At 56.2% G+C, this 21,230-nt stretch overlaps 3 protein-coding genes across 7 annotated transcripts; 2 read left to right on the top strand and 1 right to left on the bottom strand.

Annotated features, from left to right (window-relative positions):
• Positions 1 to 575: 575 nt before the first annotated feature.
• Positions 576 to 5,462, top strand: TMEM134 (transmembrane protein 134). Of its 5 annotated transcripts, none has more exons than XM_033861258.2 (7): positions 576 to 806; positions 1,750 to 1,814; positions 2,285 to 2,374; positions 2,503 to 2,579; positions 4,681 to 4,725; positions 4,941 to 4,994; positions 5,074 to 5,462. In XM_033861258.2, exons 1-7 carry the CDS (start codon positions 633 to 635, stop codon positions 5,154 to 5,156), a joined length of 588 nt encoding a protein of 195 aa, XP_033717149.1. In that variant the 5' UTR covers positions 576 to 632; the 3' UTR covers positions 5,157 to 5,462. The 5 variants fall into 5 exon arrangements, with proteins under 5 accessions (XP_033717149.1, XP_033717148.1, XP_033717152.1 ...); XM_033861257.2 differs by lacking the exon at positions 2,503 to 2,579 and adding an exon at positions 979 to 1,067; XM_033861261.2 differs by lacking the exon at positions 1,750 to 1,814.
• Positions 5,463 to 8,158: 2,696 nt separating this feature from the next.
• Positions 8,159 to 14,381, bottom strand: CABP4 (calcium binding protein 4). Its single transcript, XM_004319180.4, has 6 exons — positions 14,025 to 14,381; positions 13,611 to 13,641; positions 13,387 to 13,530; positions 12,227 to 12,336; positions 11,729 to 11,876; positions 8,159 to 11,616 (listed from the first exon to the last, which is right to left on the bottom strand). The coding sequence occupies exons 1-6, from the start codon at positions 14,379 to 14,381 to the stop codon at positions 11,588 to 11,590; spliced, it is 819 nt and encodes a 272-aa protein (XP_004319228.3). The 3' UTR covers positions 8,159 to 11,587.
• A 1,945-nt stretch (positions 14,382 to 16,326) lies between these two features.
• GPR152 (G protein-coupled receptor 152) lies at positions 16,327 to 17,873 on the top strand. Its single transcript, XM_004319179.4, has one exon. The coding sequence runs from the start codon at positions 16,450 to 16,452 to the stop codon at positions 17,833 to 17,835; it is 1,386 nt and encodes a 461-aa protein (XP_004319227.2). The 5' UTR covers positions 16,327 to 16,449; the 3' UTR covers positions 17,836 to 17,873.
• The last annotated feature ends 3,357 nt before the right edge of the window (positions 17,874 to 21,230 follow it).

The following is a 21,230-nucleotide window of genomic DNA, read 5'->3' as shown; positions in this document are numbered from 1 at the left end:
TGACTTGGCAGCATACTTTAATTAAAAAAAAAAAAAAGTTTTATTTAAGACTAACACACAGAAGAAAAGGATCAGATGTTTTAAAAGACCACTTTGCCGTCTGCGTGGAGACAGAATTGGAGGAGAATGCAAGCCACATTAAGCTCTCTGAGCCTTTTTCCACATTTGCACGGTGGCGACAATCCCCCTCCCGTGCAGGGCCGCGGTGAGTAAGGGTGGGGAAACGGTCCCCAGGAGTCTCCTCAGCACTCGAGGAGCGGGCTGGGATGCAGACGGCTCCAACTCGGGCCTGAAAGGTTGGCGAGTGGCAGCCCCTGCAAGGCCCTTGTACAGACCCAGGGATTGCTTCCGAGAGGCACCCGCTGTCGCTCGCCGAGGCGGCCGCTGGGCGGCGCGGCGAGCCCAGCTCGGTCCGGACGAGAGAAGGCGCGGTCACTAGTCTGCTCGGCGCTCGGCAGCTCTGGCCTGCTGAAGGCGGGCAGGGGCGGGGCCGTTATGTAAGGGCGGGGCCTCGACCAGGGCGCCGGACTGTCGAGCAACCTAGACGACGGCACGGGGCGGGGTCTGCGCGCGGGGGTGGGGCCGGCGGGAGCGGATGGCGACGGTGCTGGGCGTCTGAGCGGGCCGGGGCCATGAGTGCCGCCCGGCCCCAGTTCAGCATCGATGACGCCTTCGAGCTGTCCCTGGAGGACGCGGGCCCTGGGCCTGAGTCCAGCGGGGTCGCCCGCTTCGGGCCGCTGCACTTCGAGCGCCGGGCCCGGTTCGAGGTGGCCGACGAGGACAAGCAGTCCCGGCTGCGCTACCAGGTGAACCGCCCGGCCCACCTCACCCCCAGCCTGGGTCTGGGCAGACCCCAGGCCGGACCCTGGAGAACCCCAACTCGGGAGAATCTGACTAGAGGCCTCAGCCGGAGCGGGAGACCGCCCCCCGGAGCCAAATCACTGCCCAGACCCTCTCAGCTCTGATTTCGGTCCCCAGCCACTACTGGAGAGCCTAGAGCCCAGACCTGGCAGCTCGTCCCTCACCCCCAGCTGGAGATCCCAACCTGGAGTCCCCACCGATCCTGGGTACTGACCCTCCCTCCCCTTAGCACGCAGGGCTGGGGAACTCTTCTGTACCTGAACCAGACTTTGTCCATATTCAGAAGGACTCCCCTGAGCCCCAGGCCAGATAATCCAACGGGAACCAGCACCCCCTCTTCTGTTCTAAGTCCCCACCCCATCCTTCCCTCCAGAGCTGGAGGTCCCCACTCACATGATGAGTCCTTGCCCATGCCTTGGCTCCCACTAAACTGGAAATCCCCCTTTCCCAGAAGACCTCCACCAACTCTAGAATCCTTTTCTTGGCAACCTGAACTAGATTCCTATGCCCCAAACCTGGAAACCATTGGCCTGCCCTTCCCTGGCACCGCAAATCCAAGGCCTCCACACTGGGCCCCTGAAATACCATCCTGACAACTCCACCCTGATTCCCAAGCTTGGGAGATCTCCTGGCCCTGGGAACCCTCAACCAGCCCCTGCCGGCTCCTCCCTGCCAAAGCCCCCAGCACCCACCTCCTACCTGGGTTTCAGTTTCTGTGAATCATCAAACCCGTTCTTCGGGGAAGGCGGAGGGAGCAGCTGTCAAGCGGCCAAACAGCTGTGTGTCCAGGCAAACAGCTGTGTGCGCTCGCTTTCTTCCTCTCCACCAGAGGGGAGGGAGGAAGGGCCTGAGCCCAGTAACCCTTCTGAGCCCTGTGTTCTGGAATAGAACCTGGAGAACGATGAGGATGGAACCCAGACCTCTCCGGAGCTGGATGGGGGAGCCGGCACCAGGTCAGGGCCAGGTGGGGACCCACCCCATACTCTTAGCCCCATGCTTCTGTCTCCTGTCCCCAGGCCCCTGCTCAGTCCTCCAGCTCACCTCACTCAGCCCTCTCACGTCCTGTCCTACGAGAGACTCCTACACGGGGTCCCCTGTCCTGCACCCTACCCTAGTGCCAGCCTCACCCACCCACCCCACCAGGCTCTTTATCTTGCAGAAACCCCCAGCCTGGTCTGGCCCCTGTCTTGTCACAGGTCACTTGTCCTACAGGAATCCCCAGCTTTCCTCAACCCCCCGTCCTGCAGAAACCCCCAGCCCTTGAATTCCTCTTCATCCCGTCCCTTCTCAGTGCCCCCTATTCTGCAGGAACACTTAGTTCTAGTCTCTGCACCATCCCCTAGGATGCCATCACGACTCCTATCCCAAAGGGTCCCCTTGCTCACCTCCCCTTGCCCCCTCGCCGGGCCCATTTGTCCTGCAGGGATTCTGGCCGAATATCCATCCGCAGCTCCCAGTGGTCCTTTAGCACCATCAGCAGTAGCACTCAGCGCTCCTACAATGCCTGCTGCAGGTGAGACCCTGCCCCAGTACAGGCAGCCCTGACTACTTCCCCTTGGCTCTCTGGGTGGGGGATGGTGATGGGAGGGGGTGGGCCTCCTGTCGCCTCTTTCACACCCCTCCTGCTCTGCTGCCATCCAGCTGGACTCAACACCCTTTGATCCAGAAGAACCACAGGGTAGTGCTGGCCTCCTTCCTGCTCCTCCTGCTGGGGCTGGGTGAGTGCCCCCGAGGGCCCCCTGCATACCCTGCCTACCCCTTGGTAGGGTCCACCCTCCTTTCATTCGGGCTCTGCATCGCATCCCCCTTGGCACACTGAGCCTCCCAGCATCCTGAGGACGCAGCTGGCTGCCGTGACCCCACCCCCATTTTACAGGTTAGGAAGCTGAGGCCTTGGGAGGGGCAGGTCCAGCCTCCTGGTCACAGAGTCAAGAAATCACACATAGTTGAAAATGGAACGTGGTTCCATGCTCCAAACTTTTCCTTTTTTTTTTTTATCCTGTTTAATCCATCAGGGAACAGAGAGTAACAGCTACTATTTATTCTCTGTCTACTTCGAGCCAGGTGCAGGGCAGGCTTATTTTCCTTCTGTACAGAGGTCACACAGCAAGCGAGAGGTAGGGCCACAACCCAGAACCTATATGTAGGGGCAGTGCTCAGGGATATGCCCAGCCCAGTGGCCAGAACTGCAGAGTGCCCTGCCAGCCCAATCCACAGGGCACCTGTCACTTCCCCTCCTCAGGAGTCTGAGAGCTGATAAGGACCTCTCTCCCACCCCCAAGATACTCAAGATAGGGAAACTGAGGCCCAGAGCAGGCAGAAACCACAGCCAGCTGTTTTCTAACTCCCACGCTCCTCATTCTGTGAGGCTGAGGAGTCAGATTCCCCAAAAGGGATCTAGGGTTGGGATCAAGGGGAGCCCTTAGGGAGGGCCCAACTGTGGCACCTGCTCTCCCTCCTCCAGGAAGGTGAGAGTCCCCTAGCTGGAAAGCTGAGCAGCATCCTTGCCTCAGCTCTGGGTGTCTGTGTGCAGGGGAGGGAGCTGCGGCTTCCCCAACACCTGCGAGTTGCACTGGCCACCTGCCTTATCTCATTTCATCCTCAACACCTGACAGGGCAAGCATTATTACTATCCCAGTTCAAAAGTAAGGACACAGACGCTGCAGAAGAGCCACAGCTGGGAAGTAGATGAGCTGGGATTTAAACCCACATCAGTGATGTTGCCAGGCCTGTGGGCCACCATAGCCCATAAAGGCCTTTTGCAGGAATTAGAAAAAGATGCCTCCTCTGAGTGGGCAGAGCCCACAGCCCTAAGCCAGGGTACAGGGAGTGAGTTTCAGCCCCCATTGTACCCTTTTTGAGGTGCTCTGTGCAGGGCACAAACCACACAACAGTCCATGGTGGCCCTTCAAGCCTCTGTGCTGTACGGTCCCCCATCTCCCCCCCGCCATCCCATCCTCTAACTGGGGACCCGGGACTCTCTCTGCATCTGAAAAAGTGATCCAGCTATGACCACCCCAGCTTCCCCAGTGCCCACTGTCCTTAGCCAAAGTCCACATCCCTCCCCAGGGCCTACAGATCCTGCCAAACTCCTCAAGCCTGGACTCTTGCCTCTCCTGTCTCGCCAAAAACTGGAAGTTCCTAGAAAGCCCTGAGTTCCCTCCAGTCGCTGGGCCTTTGCCAGGCTGTTCCCTCCATCTGGAATACTCCTCTCCCTTTCTGCCTGTGCCATGCCCATAGCAAAGCCTCTGGAGTCAGATCACCTCCACCTTCTAAATGCAGTCCTGGGCAAGTTACTTCCCCTCTCTGTGTCTCAGTTTCCTCTGCTGTGAAATGGGGATGGTAATACCTGTCTCAGTCAAGGTGGCAATTAAATAAGGCCCTGCATGTAACACACTTAGCCCAGTGCCTGGCAGCAGCTGGTAGGTGGTCACTAAAAGGTAACTGCTACTGCTGCTGCTGTCCCTGCTCAGCTTAGATGCTACTGCCTCCAAGATGCTCTTCCTGATACCCCAGGCTCCCGAGCTGTCTGATCACCAGGGTTGTAGCTTGGAGGTTCTTGTTGCTTGCTCCACTAGGGAAGGGCCATGGGGGCAGGGACAGACATTTCCCAGGGCCTGCCAGGTGCCCTGCTCTGAAAACACAGAGCTTGGTGAACTTCCCCTGGCGGTTCTCTGCCCAGGGGACCTTCAGCTTAGGTGGGGGACACCATTCCTCAGGCCTAAGCCATGTTGGGGGTTGCGGGTGGAGGTCCCCACCCTGCCACCAGCTGCTGCCCCCTGCTCCTGCCCTCACCCTCGTGTTTCCATCTGTGTGCAGTGTTGATCCTGACCGGCGTGGGACTGGAGGTGGCCCCCTCGCCAGGTGAGCGACCCCCTCCTACCTCCGCGGGCAGCGGTCACGCCCCTCGTGTGCCCAGAGGCCCTCGGCAAGCCCTTCCACCTCCCGCAGCGCTCAGCGCCCTCCCGGCAGAAAACGGCCCCTTTTACCTCGGAGAGTGAGACTTGCCCAGGCAGTGACCCCGCAGTCCCGCCCAGAAGCCTCCCTGCCCTGACCCGGCCCCTCCTCCCCTCTCGTAGGTGTCTCCAGCGCCATCTTCTTCGTGCCTGGCTTCCTGTTGCTGGTCCCGGGAGGTGCGAGTGGGTGCGGGCGGGGGCGGGGCGGGGGCGGGCCCTGGGCGGGCCCCCGGCGCTGACAGACCCCGCCCTGCAGTCTACCACGTGACCTTCATCTACTGCGCGGTCAAGGGCCACCGGGGCTTCCAGTTCTTCTACCTGCCCTACTTCGAGAAGTGAGCAGGCGGCGGCAGACGGCGGGATCCATCGTCGGCGCCGAGAGGCCCCGCGCGGCCTCCTCGCGTCCCTAGGGGGCTCCCCTGGGGCCCGCGCCCGCTTCGGTACCCTCATCTCAAGGGAAAAGACCCTGCGGGACCCTCGAGGCTCCAGTCCCCTCAGGAGTTTGCTCCGGAAGTTTGGGGCAGTGGGCCTCAGGCCACGACCTGGGCCTGGGAAAGTCGCCCCTTCCGTGCTCCGTGCCTTAACTTATTCTTGGGGGGCTGCTGGGTTGGTGGTGTTTTGTGCTAATAAAAGGGTAATGCTTAATTCCAGCCCACAATTGCTTTTTACTTCCCACTTGCCCTGACCAGCCCATCAGCCTGGCCACAGCCCCCTTTCAGAAAGGCTGAGAAAAGGACTGACCCTGGGGCTGAAGGGCTCTAGGACTGTCCATCTCCCCATGGTACACATGACAGTCCTGATGCTCCATGACTTGCCCAAGGTCACACAGCACGTCAGGGGCAGAGCTGGGCCTGGGGCTCTTCTACCCTGCAAGCCTGGAGAAGACTCTCCCTCCCAGTCCTTAGCAGAGTCAGTCCTGCCCCTGTCTCCACTCAGAGAGGCAGCATTGGTGCCTCCCCTGGCGGCCCTGGCCAAGGGCACTCAGATGACACAGGCCTGGGGCCTGGAGGCTGGTATCCTGGTTCCAGCCTGGCTCTGGGGCCCTGGGCTGCCACAGCCGGCTCTGAATGTGGGCCACCAGGACGCAGCAGCCCAGCCTCCTCCACCCACTGCCCTACTTCCCAGGCCCAGAGGTTGGGAGAAGTAGGGGTCAAAGGACATAGGAAGCAGGCCTGTATAACAGAAAACCTCAGTGATCAAAGACTCTTAGAACCACAGAACATTGGAAACAGACCACTGCAGAATTTTGGAAGGTCCAAGCATCTCAGGATGTCAACAACCAGGAAACAGAATCTTTGAGAACCCTGAAAGCTGAGGTCATAATAGCTACCATTTATCAGATTCTTAGAAGGCGCTTGACACAGGTTCTTTCTGGTCACCCTCCATAGAAACTGAGGCCCAGAGAGACTGGCTTGGCTGAGGGCAGAGTGAGGAACACAACCCAGGGCTTCTGTGACTCAGAGGGGGGTGGGGGTCAGCAAGCTGGTCTGGTCCCCAGCTGACCAACTGAGGGGCTGGCCGAATGAGTGTGGGCCTTGGAGACCCTGTTCATATACTTCATGTTTACAGTCTGCCACCCCCAGTGAAACGCGAGTGCCATTAAGGTGTTCGGCCTCCACTGTATCTGCAGCGGCCAGGACAGTGCCTTTAGATTTCTGTGATTTTGTTGAAAGAATGAGCACCCAGACCCCCGCTCTCGCTCCTGATCTCCTGGCCCAGCCAGACTTCCCACCCTCAGCCACCAATCAAGGCACTTTTGGGGGGTACCAGTTAGATGCAGGAACTCCTAAATGAGTGATTCTCAAATTTGCTGGGGACCAGTTTTCATTTCTAATGCAACATGGACCAATAATTTTGTAAGGTAAAATGAAAACTAAAAAAGTGAAATAAAAAAACAAAGATACAGAATATAAGCCCACAGTTTGTATTATCAGATTAATCAGACATAAAATTACATTTCAATAGATAAAATCAGAACAAACATGGAAAGAAGAAAAATTATGAACACCATTCATTGAAAGTGGGCAAATTAGCAATTAACATAGAGTTGCTACTACGCTCGTAACTTTCTGTCACTTCACAATCTTAGCTAAACAGCAAGTGATCCCAAAAGTGGTGATTCTCCATATTATAAGACTATCTCAGGGGTCAGCAAGCTGTACCCCACAGGCCCAATATAGCCACCAAACTAAGAATGGTTTTCACATTTTAGTAATGGTTGGGATAAAAGTCAAAAGATAATAAGCTTTTGTGACACAAAGTTTATAAAATTCAAATTTTGATGTCAATAAGTCAAGTTTAATTAAATTATTATTTATCGAATTTCCAACACAGCCACACTCTGTATTGACTTTGGCTGCTCAGCCATACAAACTACTACAGCAGAGCAACAGAAACCATATGGTCCCCAAAGCCTAAAATCTTTACTGTCTGGCCCTTCACAGAAAAAGTTTGCCAAGCCTTGGTCCATATGAACATGTTGACAGAACACTGAATCGCAACGTTTAAAGTTTTAATGTGACCAATGTGCTTGATTTTTGCTGGTTAATTTATGTAATCCAAGTTGGATTGACAGCAACACCATCCTCAGGAAATGATGAATACCCAAATTCTAAATATGATTTATTTTTAGTTGGAAAAGGCATTAATAGTTGCACACAGATTAAGAACATTAGATTTCCTTAGTGAATTGTGACTCAATTTATCCCTGATGCTCTTTGCCCCATAGCCCATTTTGTCTGATATGTCTGTAGTTATACTAGCTTTCTTTTGGTTAATTCTCCCCTAGTAAGTCTTTTTCCAAGCCATCACTTTCAGCCCTTCAGCTGTCATTATGCTTTGAATGTGTCCTTTTTTTTTTTTTAATTTAGATTTTATTTTTAGCTGCGTTTTGCTGCACGCCGGCTTTCTCTAGTTGCGGTGAGTGGTGGCTACTCTTTGTTGCGGTGCGCAGGCTTCTCACTGCGGTGGCTTCTCTTGTTGCAGAGCACGGGCTCCAGGCGCGCAGGCTCAGTAGTTGTGGCCCACAGGCTCTAGAGCACAGGCTCAGTAGTTGTGGCACACAGGCTTAGCTGCTCCGTGGCATGCGGGATCTTCCCGGACCAGGGCTCGAACCCGTGTCCCCTGCATTGGCAGGCGGATTCTTAACCACTGCGCCACCAGGGAAATCCTGAATGTGTCTCTTATATGTGCACTTAGCTGTGGGAAGAGCCTGGTATCTGCCTTTTTATATATATATATATATATATATATATATATATATATATATATATATATATATATATGTATATATATATATAGTTTTTTTTCTGTTTTTTTTGTGTGTGTGTGTGGTACGCGGGCCTCTCACTGTTGTGGCCTCTCCCGCTGCGGAGCACAGGCTCTGGAAGCGCAGGCTCAGCGGCCATGGCTCACGGGCCCAGCCACTCCGCGGCATGTGGGATCCTCCCGGACCGGGGCATGAACCCGTGTCCCCTGCATCGGCAGGTGGACTCTCAACCACTGCGCCACCAGGGAAGCCCCTATTTATTTATTTATTTATTTGTTTGTTTGTTTATTTATTTATTGGCTGCGTTGGGTCTTCGTTGCTGTGCGCAGGCTTTTCTCTAGTTGCGGCGAGCGGGGGCTACTCTTCATTGCAGTGCGCAGGCTTCTCATTGCAGTGACTTCCCTTGTTGCGGAGCACAGGCTCTACACGTGCAGGCTTCAGTAGTTGTGGCACGTGGGCTCAGTAGTTGTGGCTCACGGGCTCTAGAGTGCAGGCTCAGTAGTTGTGGCGTGCGGGCTTAGTTGCTCCGCGGCATGTGGGATCTTCCCGGACCAGGGCTCAAACCCATGTCCCCCGCGTTGGCAGGCGGATTCTTAACCACTGAGCCACCAGGGAAGCCCTCTTTTGTTTTGTTTTAAGGATTATTTCTACCTTGTGTTTTAATGTTTTCTGTAGACTTTGTTTTTCTTTGCTTTTTTCCTCTTTCCCAGCCTTCTGCTAGCTTAATGAGGAATTCTTCACTTTCTCCCTTTTCCTCCTCTGTTGATTTGACTATAGAGAATGGAACATTCTATCTCTATTTCTGTTATATTAATGGTTACCCTTACATGATTAACAAAATCTAAAGTTAATCAATGAATCTGTCCTCCTCTAGGAAAAACAAGCATGTCTAGAGTATCCCTTCCCATCTTCCATTTTATTTTTGTCTATTATTTTTTTTAGTCCCTCCTGGTTTTTAAAATCCCCCAAATTATTTTTTATAGTTCATGCTTCTTTAGCTCTACCAATATGTTTACTGATTTCTCTTCTATTATTTAGTACATACTCTGCTTTCAATTTCCTTCCCACTGAAGCCATCCCTTCAACAAGAGTTTGTGGGTGGGAAACCTTTCAGCCTTTGTTTGCTGAAAAAAGTTTATATTTCATCTTCATTCTTGAGTAAGATGAGCTAAGTACAGGCTTCTCAGTTGGCATTTTTTTTCCCTCTGCACGTTGAACAATTTATTCCATTTTCCTCTTGCATGTGTTGTTGTCAATGAAAAAAGTCTTTGGAGAGTCTAATTGCTAATCCTTGGTAAGTAATCTGACTTCTTTCTCGAGCTGTTTACAAGATTTTCCTTTTGTATTCTGCAGTTTCACTGGCATGCATCTAGATATACATTTACTTTTTTTAAAAACTTATTTATTTATTTTTGGCTGCATTGGTCTTTGTTGCTGTGCATGGCTTTCTCTAGCTGCGGTGAGCGGGGTCTACTCTGCTTCGTTGCGGTGTGCGGGCTTCTCATTGCAGTGACTTCTTTTGTTGCGAAGCACGGGCTCTAGCCACGCGGGCTTCAGTAGTTGTGGCGCACGGGCTTAGTTGCTCCGTGGCATGTGGGATCTTCGCGGACCAGGGATCGAACCCATGTCCCCTGCATTGGCAGGCAGATTCTTAACCACTGCGCCACCAGGGAAGTCCCTATACATTTACTTTTATATATCCTTCTCTGGCTCCAACGTGCTCCTTCAATCTGGACTCTTGCCTTTGTGGAATTCTTTTTTTTAATTTATTTATTTAGGGCTGTGTTGGGTCTTTGTTGCTGCACGCAGGCTTCCTCTAGTTGCGGAGAGCAGGAGCTACTCTTTGTTGTGGTTTGCGGGCTTCTCATCGTGGTGGCTTCTCTTGTTGCGGGCACGGGCTCTAGGCGCGGGGGCTTCAGTAGTTGCAGCACGCAGGCTCAGTAGTTGCGGCATGCAGGCTCTAGAGCGCAGGCTCAGTAGTTGTGGCGCACGGGCTTAGTTGCTCCACAGCATGTGAGATCTTCCTGGACCAGGGATCGAACCCGTGTCCCCTGCATTGGCAGGCAGATTCTTAACCACTGTGCCACTAGGGAAGTCCCTGTTTGTGGAAGTCTTTATGAAAGTTTTTCAATCATCATCTCTTTAAATATTGCCTCCTGCCTGTTCTCTACATTTTCTTCTTCTGAGATTCCTAATGACTTTTAACTACTCTTTAATATTTTCTGTCTTTCATTCCTCAATGCTACCTTATGGGTGATTTCTCATATATAGCTTCCAGTTCATTAATCTTTTCTTAAATTGTGTCCAATATGCTGTTTACTTTACCCCTTGATGTTTTTTCATTCCAATGGCTATATCCTCTATTTTTAGAAGTTCCTTTGGGTTATTTTTTTAAATCTTTCTGTTCTGTTTTCGTACCATCCTGTTACTGATAACGGTCTCCTTTCTTTTACCTCAGTTTTTTCTGTTTGTTTTTGCGTTTCCTTAATGGCCTCTTTTACATTGTTTTATGATTTACACTTTGGGTGCTGACTCTTCTGTTTACCGCATCTGCCTAGTCTCCCTCATGGTGATTTGTTTCCTTATGTGATTTGTAACTTTTTGTCATGAGTGCATCTTCAGAAGTGACAGGGTTGTTTGGGTTTTTTTTAAGTCCTATGTGCCCTGGGTTGAAAGAGTGCCTTTCTCAGCAGTTTTTTCCTATTTCTTCTGCTTTGCACACCACAGAGATAGACCGCACTCCTGCTTGACATGCACACCTGAGTTGCAGGTTCACTGGGGTAACTTTTTCCACTCAAGGTCCTGAACATCTGTACCTCGTCACTTTCTCAGGCTGGTGGGTGGAGGTATATTTGGGTCTCCTTTTCAAGAACAGGGTAGCCCGCTGAGACGCTGGAGTGTACTGACGTCATGCCCTGCTCCCCAGCCTCTTACAGGTCTTTTGTCCTGCCTGGGTGTCAGAGCCCAGGCTCCCAAACCTCTCCACCTCTGAAGCCCCCATGGCATCTGCTCCTTCCCACCACCCAGCTTTGGGTTCTCTCTTTGTCTTTGGTACCTGGGGTCATCCCTCTCTTTCACGTTCAGCTTTAAATAAAAACAAAATCCAAAACATTTCCACATATAAAGAGTGGGAGGTGTCCGGCCACCTTCTCAATTCACCGTGTTACCAGAACCAAGCCCAACACTGACCCGTCTTTGAATGCTGCCAGTGCCAGGGAGCTCCCTACCTCCCAAGTGTCTGGAGAGATTCAAACCTTGCTCACACCGGGGAATGATGGGTGGTTGAGGGCACATTTCCTCCAGGCAGCTCGGGTGGAAGGGAGGTGAGGATGAGGGTGGGCAGGTGACATCACAAGCCAGCTCTCCAGCCAGAGGGTATCAGGAGCAAAAGAAGCCTGGGGCTGCTGGGTTTCTTTCATCCTGGGGCCTTGTAGGGAGGGTGTGCAGCACGAACGCTGCTGGCGTCTGAGGCCAGAGGGGCAACAGTCTCCCTCCTGGAGCCTCAGCGGGTGGAAAGCATCATCACAAACTCTGCGGGGGAGAAGGGGCAGGGCTTGGGCCAGTCCAGGTCAGCCGTGCCGGGAGACACTGAGCTCAGCCTGGGAGCCGGAGGGATGCGCGTTTGTCTAGGTAGGAGACTCACCATCAAAGTCTACGGTGCCGTCCCCATTGAGGTCCACTTCTCGAAGCATCTCGTCCAGCTCAGGGCCCACCAGTGGCTCCCCAAGCAGAGCCGGTGCTGCCTGTCGCAGCTCTGCCACCGTGATTCGCCCATCCCTGTCCCTGTCAAACTGGGATTCCAGCAGGGCTCAGCCCTTCCTACCCAAAGCTGCCTCTGCCTGCACCCGCCTCCACCTTGCCACATCCTGTGCCTGGACGCCCACACCTTCGTCCGTCCACACACTCCTTCTTCTACCAGGCTGAGGCCGTGGGCTCCCTGCCCCAGGAGGGCTCCCTGGCTGGACCCCCAGCTGGGAGTGAGCCAAACCCTCTCCGACCCCTCCCCAGCCCTAGTCCCACCAGCTGCAGGGCCCGGGGCCTCCAGAGGTTGAGGCTCCCAGTCTCCCCTGGCCTCCTGGGGGGGAAGCCAGTAAGGATGCCACCCAGCCACCCACCCACCGCCCATCTGGACGCTCCACACCTCGCGGAAGGCGATGCGTAGCTCCCGCACCCCCAGCATGTGCGCCGTCTCCTCCCTCAGCTTCGGGCCCATCATCTCCACAAACTCCTCGAAGTCCACGCGGCCACCCACTGCGGACCCAGGCAGAGGGTCACAGTGGTGAGGGCTGGGGCCCGAGGAGGGGCATCACAAGGGCCAGCCCCTCCCCGGCTCTGCATCCAGGAAGGACACCGGTGTCCACGTCCCTGGGCAGGGGCGGGGCGGGAGGGTAGGAGGCTACAGCCCGGGGCTCCGATGGGGGCAAAGTGCTCAGGTGTTCTCAGTGAAGCCCCAGGTGTGGGGGAAAGAGACCAGGCTGTGGAACCAGACAGGCCCCAAGTTCAAAGCCCCCTGGCTCTGCCACTGATGGTGTGGCCTTGGGTGACTTACTGAGCCTCCCTCCTCATCTGGGGACAGGGTGCTGATGGGGCTGGGGTTCATGGCTGTAAAGTGCCGGAGCCCCACGGGTGGCAGCAAAGACCCCAGGAAGCATCCCCAGGTTGTCCCTGGATTCTAAGGTGCCGTCAATCGTAAAAAGCACCAATGGTCAACTAGCAGCTTTGGGGAGAAGAAAGAAGCATGACACGAAAATATTCACGTCAATTGTACATCACATCCCATTTTGGAAACTGTAAAGAAAAAGCAAATGCGGGAGTCCTGGGATGAAAGGAATCTGATATTTGACAAATTGGCTAATGATAATCACACAAGGGCAGCCCATCAGACATTTAATCGCAAGGCATGGCCAGGGTCTGTCACGCTCGGCCTCACAGAACCTCAGGAGGCTCTCTCAGGAGCCTCAGGAGGGTCAGAGAGAGAGACAGAGACAGCCCTGGTGGCTGGTACCAGCATGGACCACTTTACCTCAGTCAGAGACGGGGGTCCTCGACCTGAGCCCCAAGGGGCTCTCTTGGGTCACCCGGTGCCTTCCTTGTCACCCTCGACCCCTGTGCCCCCGGGGGCCAATGTCAAACTGTCCTGGAAACTGTCACCCCCTCACGCCACCGTCACCGGGGCCTCACCCCACAGCCGCCTCCCACCACCTCTCGTTCCCCTGAACCACGAGGCCGAGAGAGGACCCGCCCAGGTGGCTCGCCGTCCTGCCCCGCCCCGCCCCCAGGCAGGTGTGGTCAAGCACTGACTTCGCATCTTGACATGCTGGGAGACCTCGATGAGCTCCATCTCCGTGGGCATGTAGCCCAGTGTCCGCATGCACTCGCCCAGGTCCCGGTAGCCGATGTAACCATCGCGGTCCGTGTCAAACTCCTCGAAGGCAGCCTGAAGCTCTGCAGGGGAGGGAGGTCAGGCGCAGGCAGCCAGGCTCTGGGGCGCCTCCCACCCACCTTCGCCAGCATGGGCCACTCACCATCCAGCTCCTCGGGGCCCAGCTCGCGGTCCTGCAGGGGCACAGTCCAGCATGTCCCTGGGGCCGGCCAGGGCTCTTCCTCCTCCAGCCCCAGCCCACGCTGGCCTGGCAGGGCCCATCCCACAAGGGCAGGAGAAGGCAACTGAAGTCCCGCAGGCCCCAGGAGAAGAGATGACCCCCTTCCTGCTTCTGGGGCCCCACGCTGCCTCAGATCCCTGGGTTTGGGGTCTAGCTCCGCCCACTGCCCAGGCCACCCCCAAACTGCAGAAACTCTACCCCCTCAGCCCAGGCTCCTGAGTCTGGAGCAGAAACTGGAGGAGGCCTGAGTATAAGGGGCAGGGTGGGCTGAGCCTGAGCCCATGAGTCCCCAACCTCACCCCCAGGCCCCCCAGCCCTGCCCCAGCCCCACCTGACCTTCCCAAAGATGCGGTTGAGCAGGGGCCCGTATGTCCTCTGAGCAGGATCGTGCCGGGGGGCAGGACGATGCCGGTGGGACTGGCGACGAGAGGCTGGCCCCTCCTGCCCGTCTCCAGTCCTGGAGGGGTCCTCGCTGCCCCCCAGGGCCTTGGGGCCCTGCGTGAGGGTCTGCTCCCCAGAGCTGCCAGTGCCCTTCCGGGACCCTCGGAGCCCCTTCGTCCTCTTGCTGCTTTTCCTCCTGGTCAAGGGGAGCCCCTCAGCACCACTACTGGAAGCCATGACCCCCACAGGGGGCTGCTGGGGTCCGGGGGGTGGGTCTGGGCCATGCTGCGCCCTCACCTGCTCTGTGGCCATGCGGAACACCCCTGCCTCTCCGGACCCATAAAGCTGCTTATGTACCCGCAGCCTGAGAGCTGATGGCCAGGGATCGGGCCCTGAGGGGGATTAGGGTAAGTGAGGCAGGCAGCCCAGGCGCTAATCCCAGCCCTCTGCCTGGGGGTGGCCAAGGCAGAGCCAGATGGGTCAGGGGGACCATCCTCAGCAGCACAGCGTGCCAGGACATGTTGGCTGCAGTGAGCTCTGGACGCCAGCTCTGCGGCTTATGAGCTGGGAGACCCAGCAAACTCACTTCTCTAAGCCTCAGTTGCCTCATCTATAAAACGGAGGCAATATCGCTGAAGCGTCAAAGACGGCCCAGTTGTATGAGACAGGCAGGATTTAGCTAAGAGGACACAGAGAAGCATCTCAAGCAGGAGGAAGAGTGTGGGCAAAGGCTGGGAGGTGGGAAAGGAGAGGATGAGGTGCCCACCGCAGCCCCCACGTGGGCGACATCCTGGCCAGAGCAGAGGCTTTGTGAAATTCAGGAAGAGAGGCCAGACCAGAGAGGCCTTGAATCACAGATGATTGAGGGTGACCTCGGAGGAGGTGGACCCTGTGGGAAGCCAGAGCCTGCCCTGAGCTGGAGGGGCCCAGGGCGAGGGGTTTCAGCCATCTGGCCCTGCCAGGAATAGGGGCGCCTGGCTGGTCACTTGGCCTTACTGGGCCGGGGTTAGGGTTTCCCGGCGAGCAGCCCCATGAATGATTGATCTCCTCCCAGCTTGGGTTTCACACCGGCCGCCTTAGTGCCGCCGGGAGCCATGCATCAGGCCCCGGCGTGGGGCCGTGCGGACGGCCGGACCTCTGGGCAGGCAGGCACGCCCTGCTCCTTCCAGCCAGCAGCCTGCACCTTACAGGTAAGCCAGGCCTCACCAACCGGGCCCAAGGGGAGCCCAGGGCTCTGATCCAGTAGGGGCTGGAGCTTGCAGAGTGGGGTCTGCCTGAGTAAGGGCCCTGGGGGTGGGGAGACAAGCAGGCTAAAAGGTCAAGTGGCTGGAGCCATGGGCCACGTGGCAGGATCCAGTCTTTCCTGGACATCTAGTTTCTCCACCCTCAGAGGGAACCACCCTCCCCCATCTAGGGAAGGTGGGGTGAGGGCGGCGAGCCTCTTGGGACCCAGCCACCCTCATCCTCATCACACGGCTGAGTCCCCTGCCCCCTTTTCTATTTAGTCACCCCAGGGGACAAATGGGGGCCACTCTCTGCCCCAGACTCCCTGTCCACCCTTGGATTCCTATGGGCCCAGGGGACCTGAGCCCTTCCTTCTTGGAATCTTTTTTCTTTTTTCTGGCCACACCACAAGGCACACGGGATCTTAGTTCCCTGACCAGGGATGGAACCCGTGCCCCCTGCAGTGGATTCTTAACCACCGGACCGCCAGGGGAGTCCAAATCTTTGAACCCAGAATACCGACTAAAAGGAGCCTGTGATGCTCTGACCAAGTGGGTTTTTTTGTTTTGTTTTGTTTTGTTTTTTGGGCCATGCCACGCGGCTGGAGGGATCTTAATTCCCCAACCAGGGATGAAAACGGGGCCCATGGCAGTGAAAGTGCGGAGTCCTAACCACTGGACTGCCAGAGAATTCCCAAGTGGTTTTTAGACTGTGTTCCCTGGAGCCCTAAGAGTGCTCTCCCTCCGTTATCCTGAGCACACAGTTTGAGTTCACATAGGAGTTCTGCTATAATATTTTAATTGAAATATATTTGAAAGCCTCTGGTTTGGTCTGCTTGGACGCCATGAGAATTCCGTGTAGCAGAATGGTTAGAGTCCTGGTGCCCACATTCCTACCTCTGCCCTTGGGCAAGCCACTGATCCTCTGAACCTTCCTCTCCTCACATGTAGAATGAATTGTATGAGGACTAGGTGAGGTCATCTGTTTAAAGTCCCTGGCAAAGGTCAACTACCCCAAAGGTGATGATGATGGCCCAGAGAGGGACAGCGACTTGCAGGGAGATGCACAGCATCCTCTCTCTTCTTTTCAGTCATTCGTGCCTTCATTGATTCACCAGGCACCCACTCCACATCTAGTGGGACACTGGGGACCTCAGATGGACACTGCTATGGAAATCAACCTGGGTGCCGCTGGCCACGGGCCCCGCACAGAGCTCGACGATGAGGACTACCCCCAGGGTGGCTGGGACACGGTCTTCTTGGTGGCCCTGCTGCTCCTGGGGCTGCCAGCCAATGGGCTCATGGCATGGCTGGCCGGCTCGCAGGCCCGGCAGGGAGCGGGCACACGGCTCGCCCTGCTTCTGCTCAGCCTGGCCCTCTCTGACTTTTTGTTCCTGGCGGCAGCAGCCTTCCAGATCCTGGAGATCCAGCATGGAGGGCACTGGCCACTGGGGACGGCCGCCTGCCGCTTCTACTACTTCCTGTGGGGTGTGTCCTACTCCTCCGGCCTCTTCCTGCTGACAGCCCTCAGCCTGGACCGCTGCCTGCTTGTGCTGTGCCCTCGCTGGTACCCTGGGCACCGCCCAGCCCGCCTGCCCCTCTGGGTCTGTGCCGGGGTCTGGGTGCTGGCCACCCTTTTCAGTGTGCCCTGGCTGGTCTTCCCCGAGGCCGCCGTCTGGTGGTACGACCTGGTCATCTGCCTGGATTTCTGGGACAGCGAGGAGCTGCCGCTGCGGATGCTCGAGATTCTGGGGGGCTTCCTGCCTTTCCTCCTGCTGCTCGTCTGCCACGTGCTCACCCAGGCTGCCACCTGCAGAACCTGCCGCCGCCAGCCCGGCTCCACGGCCTGCCGAGGCTTTGCCCGCGTGGCCAAGACCATTTTGTCAGCCTATGTGGTCCTGAGGCTGCCCTACCAGCTGGCGCAGCTGCTGTACCTGGCCTTCCTGTGGGACATCTACCCCGGCTACCTGCTCTGGGAGGCCCTGGTCTACTCTGACTACCTGATCCTGCTCGACAGCTGCCTCAGTCCCTTCCTCTGCCTCCTGGCCAGTGCCGACCTCCGGGCCCTGCTGCACACCGTGCTCTCCTCCTTTGCCGCAGCTCTCTGTGAGGAGCGGCCGGGCAGCTTCACTCCGGCTGAGCCACAGACCCAAGCGGCCTCTGGGGATCAGACTCTACCAGGGCCAGTGGCTGAGGCCCAGCCACAGGTGAACCCCACAGCCCAGCCACTGTTGGAGTCCGCGTCCCAGCCACAGTCAGACTCTCTGGTCCAGCCTCAGCTGAACCCCAGGGCCCAGCCCCAGGAGAACCACGAGGCCCAGCCCCAGCTGGATGCTGGGGCCCAGCCACAGGCAAGCCCTGAGGCCCAGGCCCCTGGAGCCCCGGCCAGCTCAGCCCCCAGCCCCTGTGACGAAGCCTCCTCTGCCCCCTCCACGGATTCCACCCCAGAGGTCCCTGTGAACCCGGCCGAACCTGCTGCCTCTGAGGGAGAAAGCCCCAGCAGCGCCCCCCAGGAGGAGGCCCCGGGTGCAGGCCCCACGTGAGAGTCTGGGAAAGCCAGGGCCGCCAGGGCAGCAGAAGAGCTGGGGAGACAGAGGAACCAGCCGGTCAGAGGACGACGGCTGCCGTGGAGGAAGTGCTCATGGAAAACCCCAGCGAGCCCCTTGGCCTGGCAGACGGACTTGGGCGACGTGAACACGAAGCAGCCAAAAGTCCCGGACAGTCTAGTTGTGAGCGTCATGTCCCTGCCGGATCCCAGCAAACTCCTCTGTGCTTGGCCCACACACGGTGGTCCAACGGTCCCCTGAGCTACCACAGCTGATGGTGCCCTGCCGGGCTCTGCCCTCCGATGCCCCCCAGACCCCACAGACAGTCTCCCCTTAGCCTCGGTCCTGCAGGAGAAAGACTGGCAGGGTGACTTCTCCGGGCTTGATCTGACCTCCCCTGATCCTTCCCTCCCTGCCCCACTTCCTGTCCCAACCTCTAACCTGGATACGAGGAGCCGAAGAGGAAGTCCCTGCAGAGAAGGGAGCCGTTCATCAGGAGCCCAGGGTCTTAGGAGCCCACAAGCTGGCCTGGCACGGCCAAGCCCTCTCTGCCAGCCCCCTGCACCCAACAGGCAGTGGGGCTGGGGCAGGACTTCCCTCAGCAAGGTGGTGGGCGCAGAGGCGAGAGCTAGCAAGCCTGGATTCAAATCCGGCGCTGGGTGACTCTGGACAAGCTGATTCACCCTCCGAGCTCCTGTTTCATCTGGCATTGTGAGGATTAAATGAGAAAGTGTGTGAGGTGCCTGGCAGGAATTGGCACACAGTAGGGGCTCGGTGAACAGGGGCTCTTCCTTCACGGACATCCAGGGATGTCCCTGCAGGGGCTGGGCATGGATTGGAGGAGGTGCCACCTGGCCTGAGCATCTGGGATCCTGTGAACTTCGGGGCAGACCATGGTGCCCATGACCAGCTCTGGGCTGCAGACACCCAGGTGGCCTGAGAGAGCATGTGCCCGCCTCCGTGCCTCGGGCAGCTCCAGGGGACTTCAAGGTCTGCTACGTTTAAGGGTTCGAGTGCTCACCTGCCCATCCCCCACCAAGGAGGAGGTACAGAGTGCCCTTGTCCTGCCTCAGCCTGAGCCCCTTCTATACACTCAGCCCAGATGCAGAGATGGGAAGATGTCCCAGCAGAGAACTCTGGGGACCAGGGGCTCCAGAGATAGCACAGGCTCCTTGGAGGTCACACGGTGTCTCTAGGGCAGAGCCAACCTCCTCCCTCTTAAGCTGCAGACACTGCTAGAAAAACTAGGAAGTGCTGAAGGTCTATTTTCAGACCCCCCACACCACTTCCTTTTCATACACATCACTCTCTACTGGCACTCACCCTACCCAATCCCCAGGGTTCCAAAATCATGAACCCTTTCCCCTTCCACCCCCCTGCCCCCCCCACCCTTTCCCATTAGCTCAGCGTTGTGACCTTTAGAAGCTGAGAGATGTCCTTACCAGTAGGTGTAAATGACAATGACATTTTACGTGCTACCCTTCCCAGGGGTGCTTGCTGTATAGGCAGACTGAAGTGGTGCAGTCAGATTTGGATTCTGGTTCCCAGGTCGCTCTTTGCCTCAGTTTTCTCCTCTGTAAAATGGGGTGATAACATTCCCTTTGCAAGTGTGGCTGTTGTGATCATTAACCAAACCCGGGGATGGAAGCATGCTGGGTGGTGGTGTTGCTGATACCAGCAGCATAATCATAGCATTTCCTGCAATTGTGGGCACCGAGGCTGGTGGGAGAGATTTCTGGACAGGCACAAATTTGTTGAATTCATTCATCCAGCAAATATTTATTGAGCACTTGTTAGGTGCTTTTTCAGCCAGGCTTCCATTTTGGGTGGGGTTAGCACATGGCCTCTAGTGCCCCTCAGAGGTTGTTTGAATCCTGGTTCTCCACAGCTCACCAGCTGTGTGATCTTCAGCAAGGCTCTTGGCCTCTTTGAGACTCAGTTTCCTCATCTGTAAAATGGGGATCGTAATCATGGTTCCATTTTCTAAGTGTTAATCCCTGTGAAGTGCTCAGATCCTTGCCTGGCACACAGTGCTTAATAATTGTTAGCCACTCATTCAATTATGCCAGTGGACACCCCCAGGTCTCACTCAGGCCTGGGACAGCACTGACCCCCCAGAGCCCACATGGCAGCATCCTGCCCACCAGGCATTGCCCCCCCCCCACCCCGCCCCACCACACAGCCTCCTCCTCCACTTTCCAAATGCTTTCACACTCCCCACCCCATTGGACTGCACACTTCCTTAGGGCAGGGTCTGGACTGATGTCCCCCTTGCAGAGTGCCCCCTTCCTTCTCCCAGGTAGGGACCCCGAAGCTTTTTCACATGGCAGGCAGATCAGGGACTAAATCCTCAGTGCCAGCCACCTGCCTTCAACTCTGGTCCATACTCCTAACCCCGCCTCTTGGGGGACCTCCCTGGCGGTCCAGTGGTTAAGACTCTGTGCTTCCACTGCAGGGGGTGTGGGTTCCATCCCTGGTTGGGGGACTAAGATCCCACATGCCACGCAGTGTGCGGCCAAAAGAAAAAAAAGATGCTACTAACCCTACCTCTTGGAGAGTGGGCCAGCCCCACCTCCAAGGTCCCAGATGGGAACCCCACTCATAATGGGTACTTGCCATCCAGGAGAAAGAGCAGTGCCATGAAGGGTTTTGTGAGATAAAGAGGAGTTCTCCTCCCGGCCCACAGAGGAGGGTTTTGTATCGGAGGAAACATGCGCACCCAAGGCCAGAGAGGATGAAGGGAGGGCTTACCCCCAACATTCCACAGCCCCTCCCCTCACCCCTAACACACTCCATGGGGCTGGGTTCCTGTTACCCTCTGGAAGATTCATCCCTTCCACAGGTGAGAGACACACTTCCCTCTCCTTCATAGGCACCAGACATTGAGAGCTATGAATATGAACATTTTTCAATTCCACATTCAGGGCTGCTGTTCATTTATTCATTCAGTATACATTAATTGAACACATACTGTATGCTAGGTCTTGTTCTAGGAACTGGGGATACGGTGGGAAACAAGGCAAAGTGCAATCCTCAATTTGCGGACATCCTAGCGGGACAAGGCAGACAAAAAGCAAATACACAAATAATTAGGGAATTCCCTGGTGGTCCAGTGGTTAGGACTCTGAGCTGTCACTCCTGAGGGCACAGGTTCGATCCCTGGTTGGGGAACTAAGATCCCACAAGCTGTGCAGTGCGGCCAAAAATAAAAAATAAAGCAAATACACAAAATAATTATACAATATAACATCAGGTAGTGATTAAGAACGTACAGGGGGAACAAGTAAGGGCCAGAGAGTGATGGGTAAGGGGGATGGTCAGGGAGGGCCCCCAGAGGAGGTGACATTTGAGCAGAGACCTGGAGGAAGTGAGGGATGGAGCCTTTTCAAGAT

The sequence above is a fragment of the Tursiops truncatus genome, chromosome 8, assembly GCF_011762595.2.
Source record: "Tursiops truncatus isolate mTurTru1 chromosome 8, mTurTru1.mat.Y, whole genome shotgun sequence".
Classification (NCBI taxonomy): domain Eukaryota; kingdom Metazoa; phylum Chordata; class Mammalia; order Artiodactyla; family Delphinidae; genus Tursiops; species Tursiops truncatus.
This window is presented reverse-complemented; position numbering and strand designations above follow the sequence as displayed.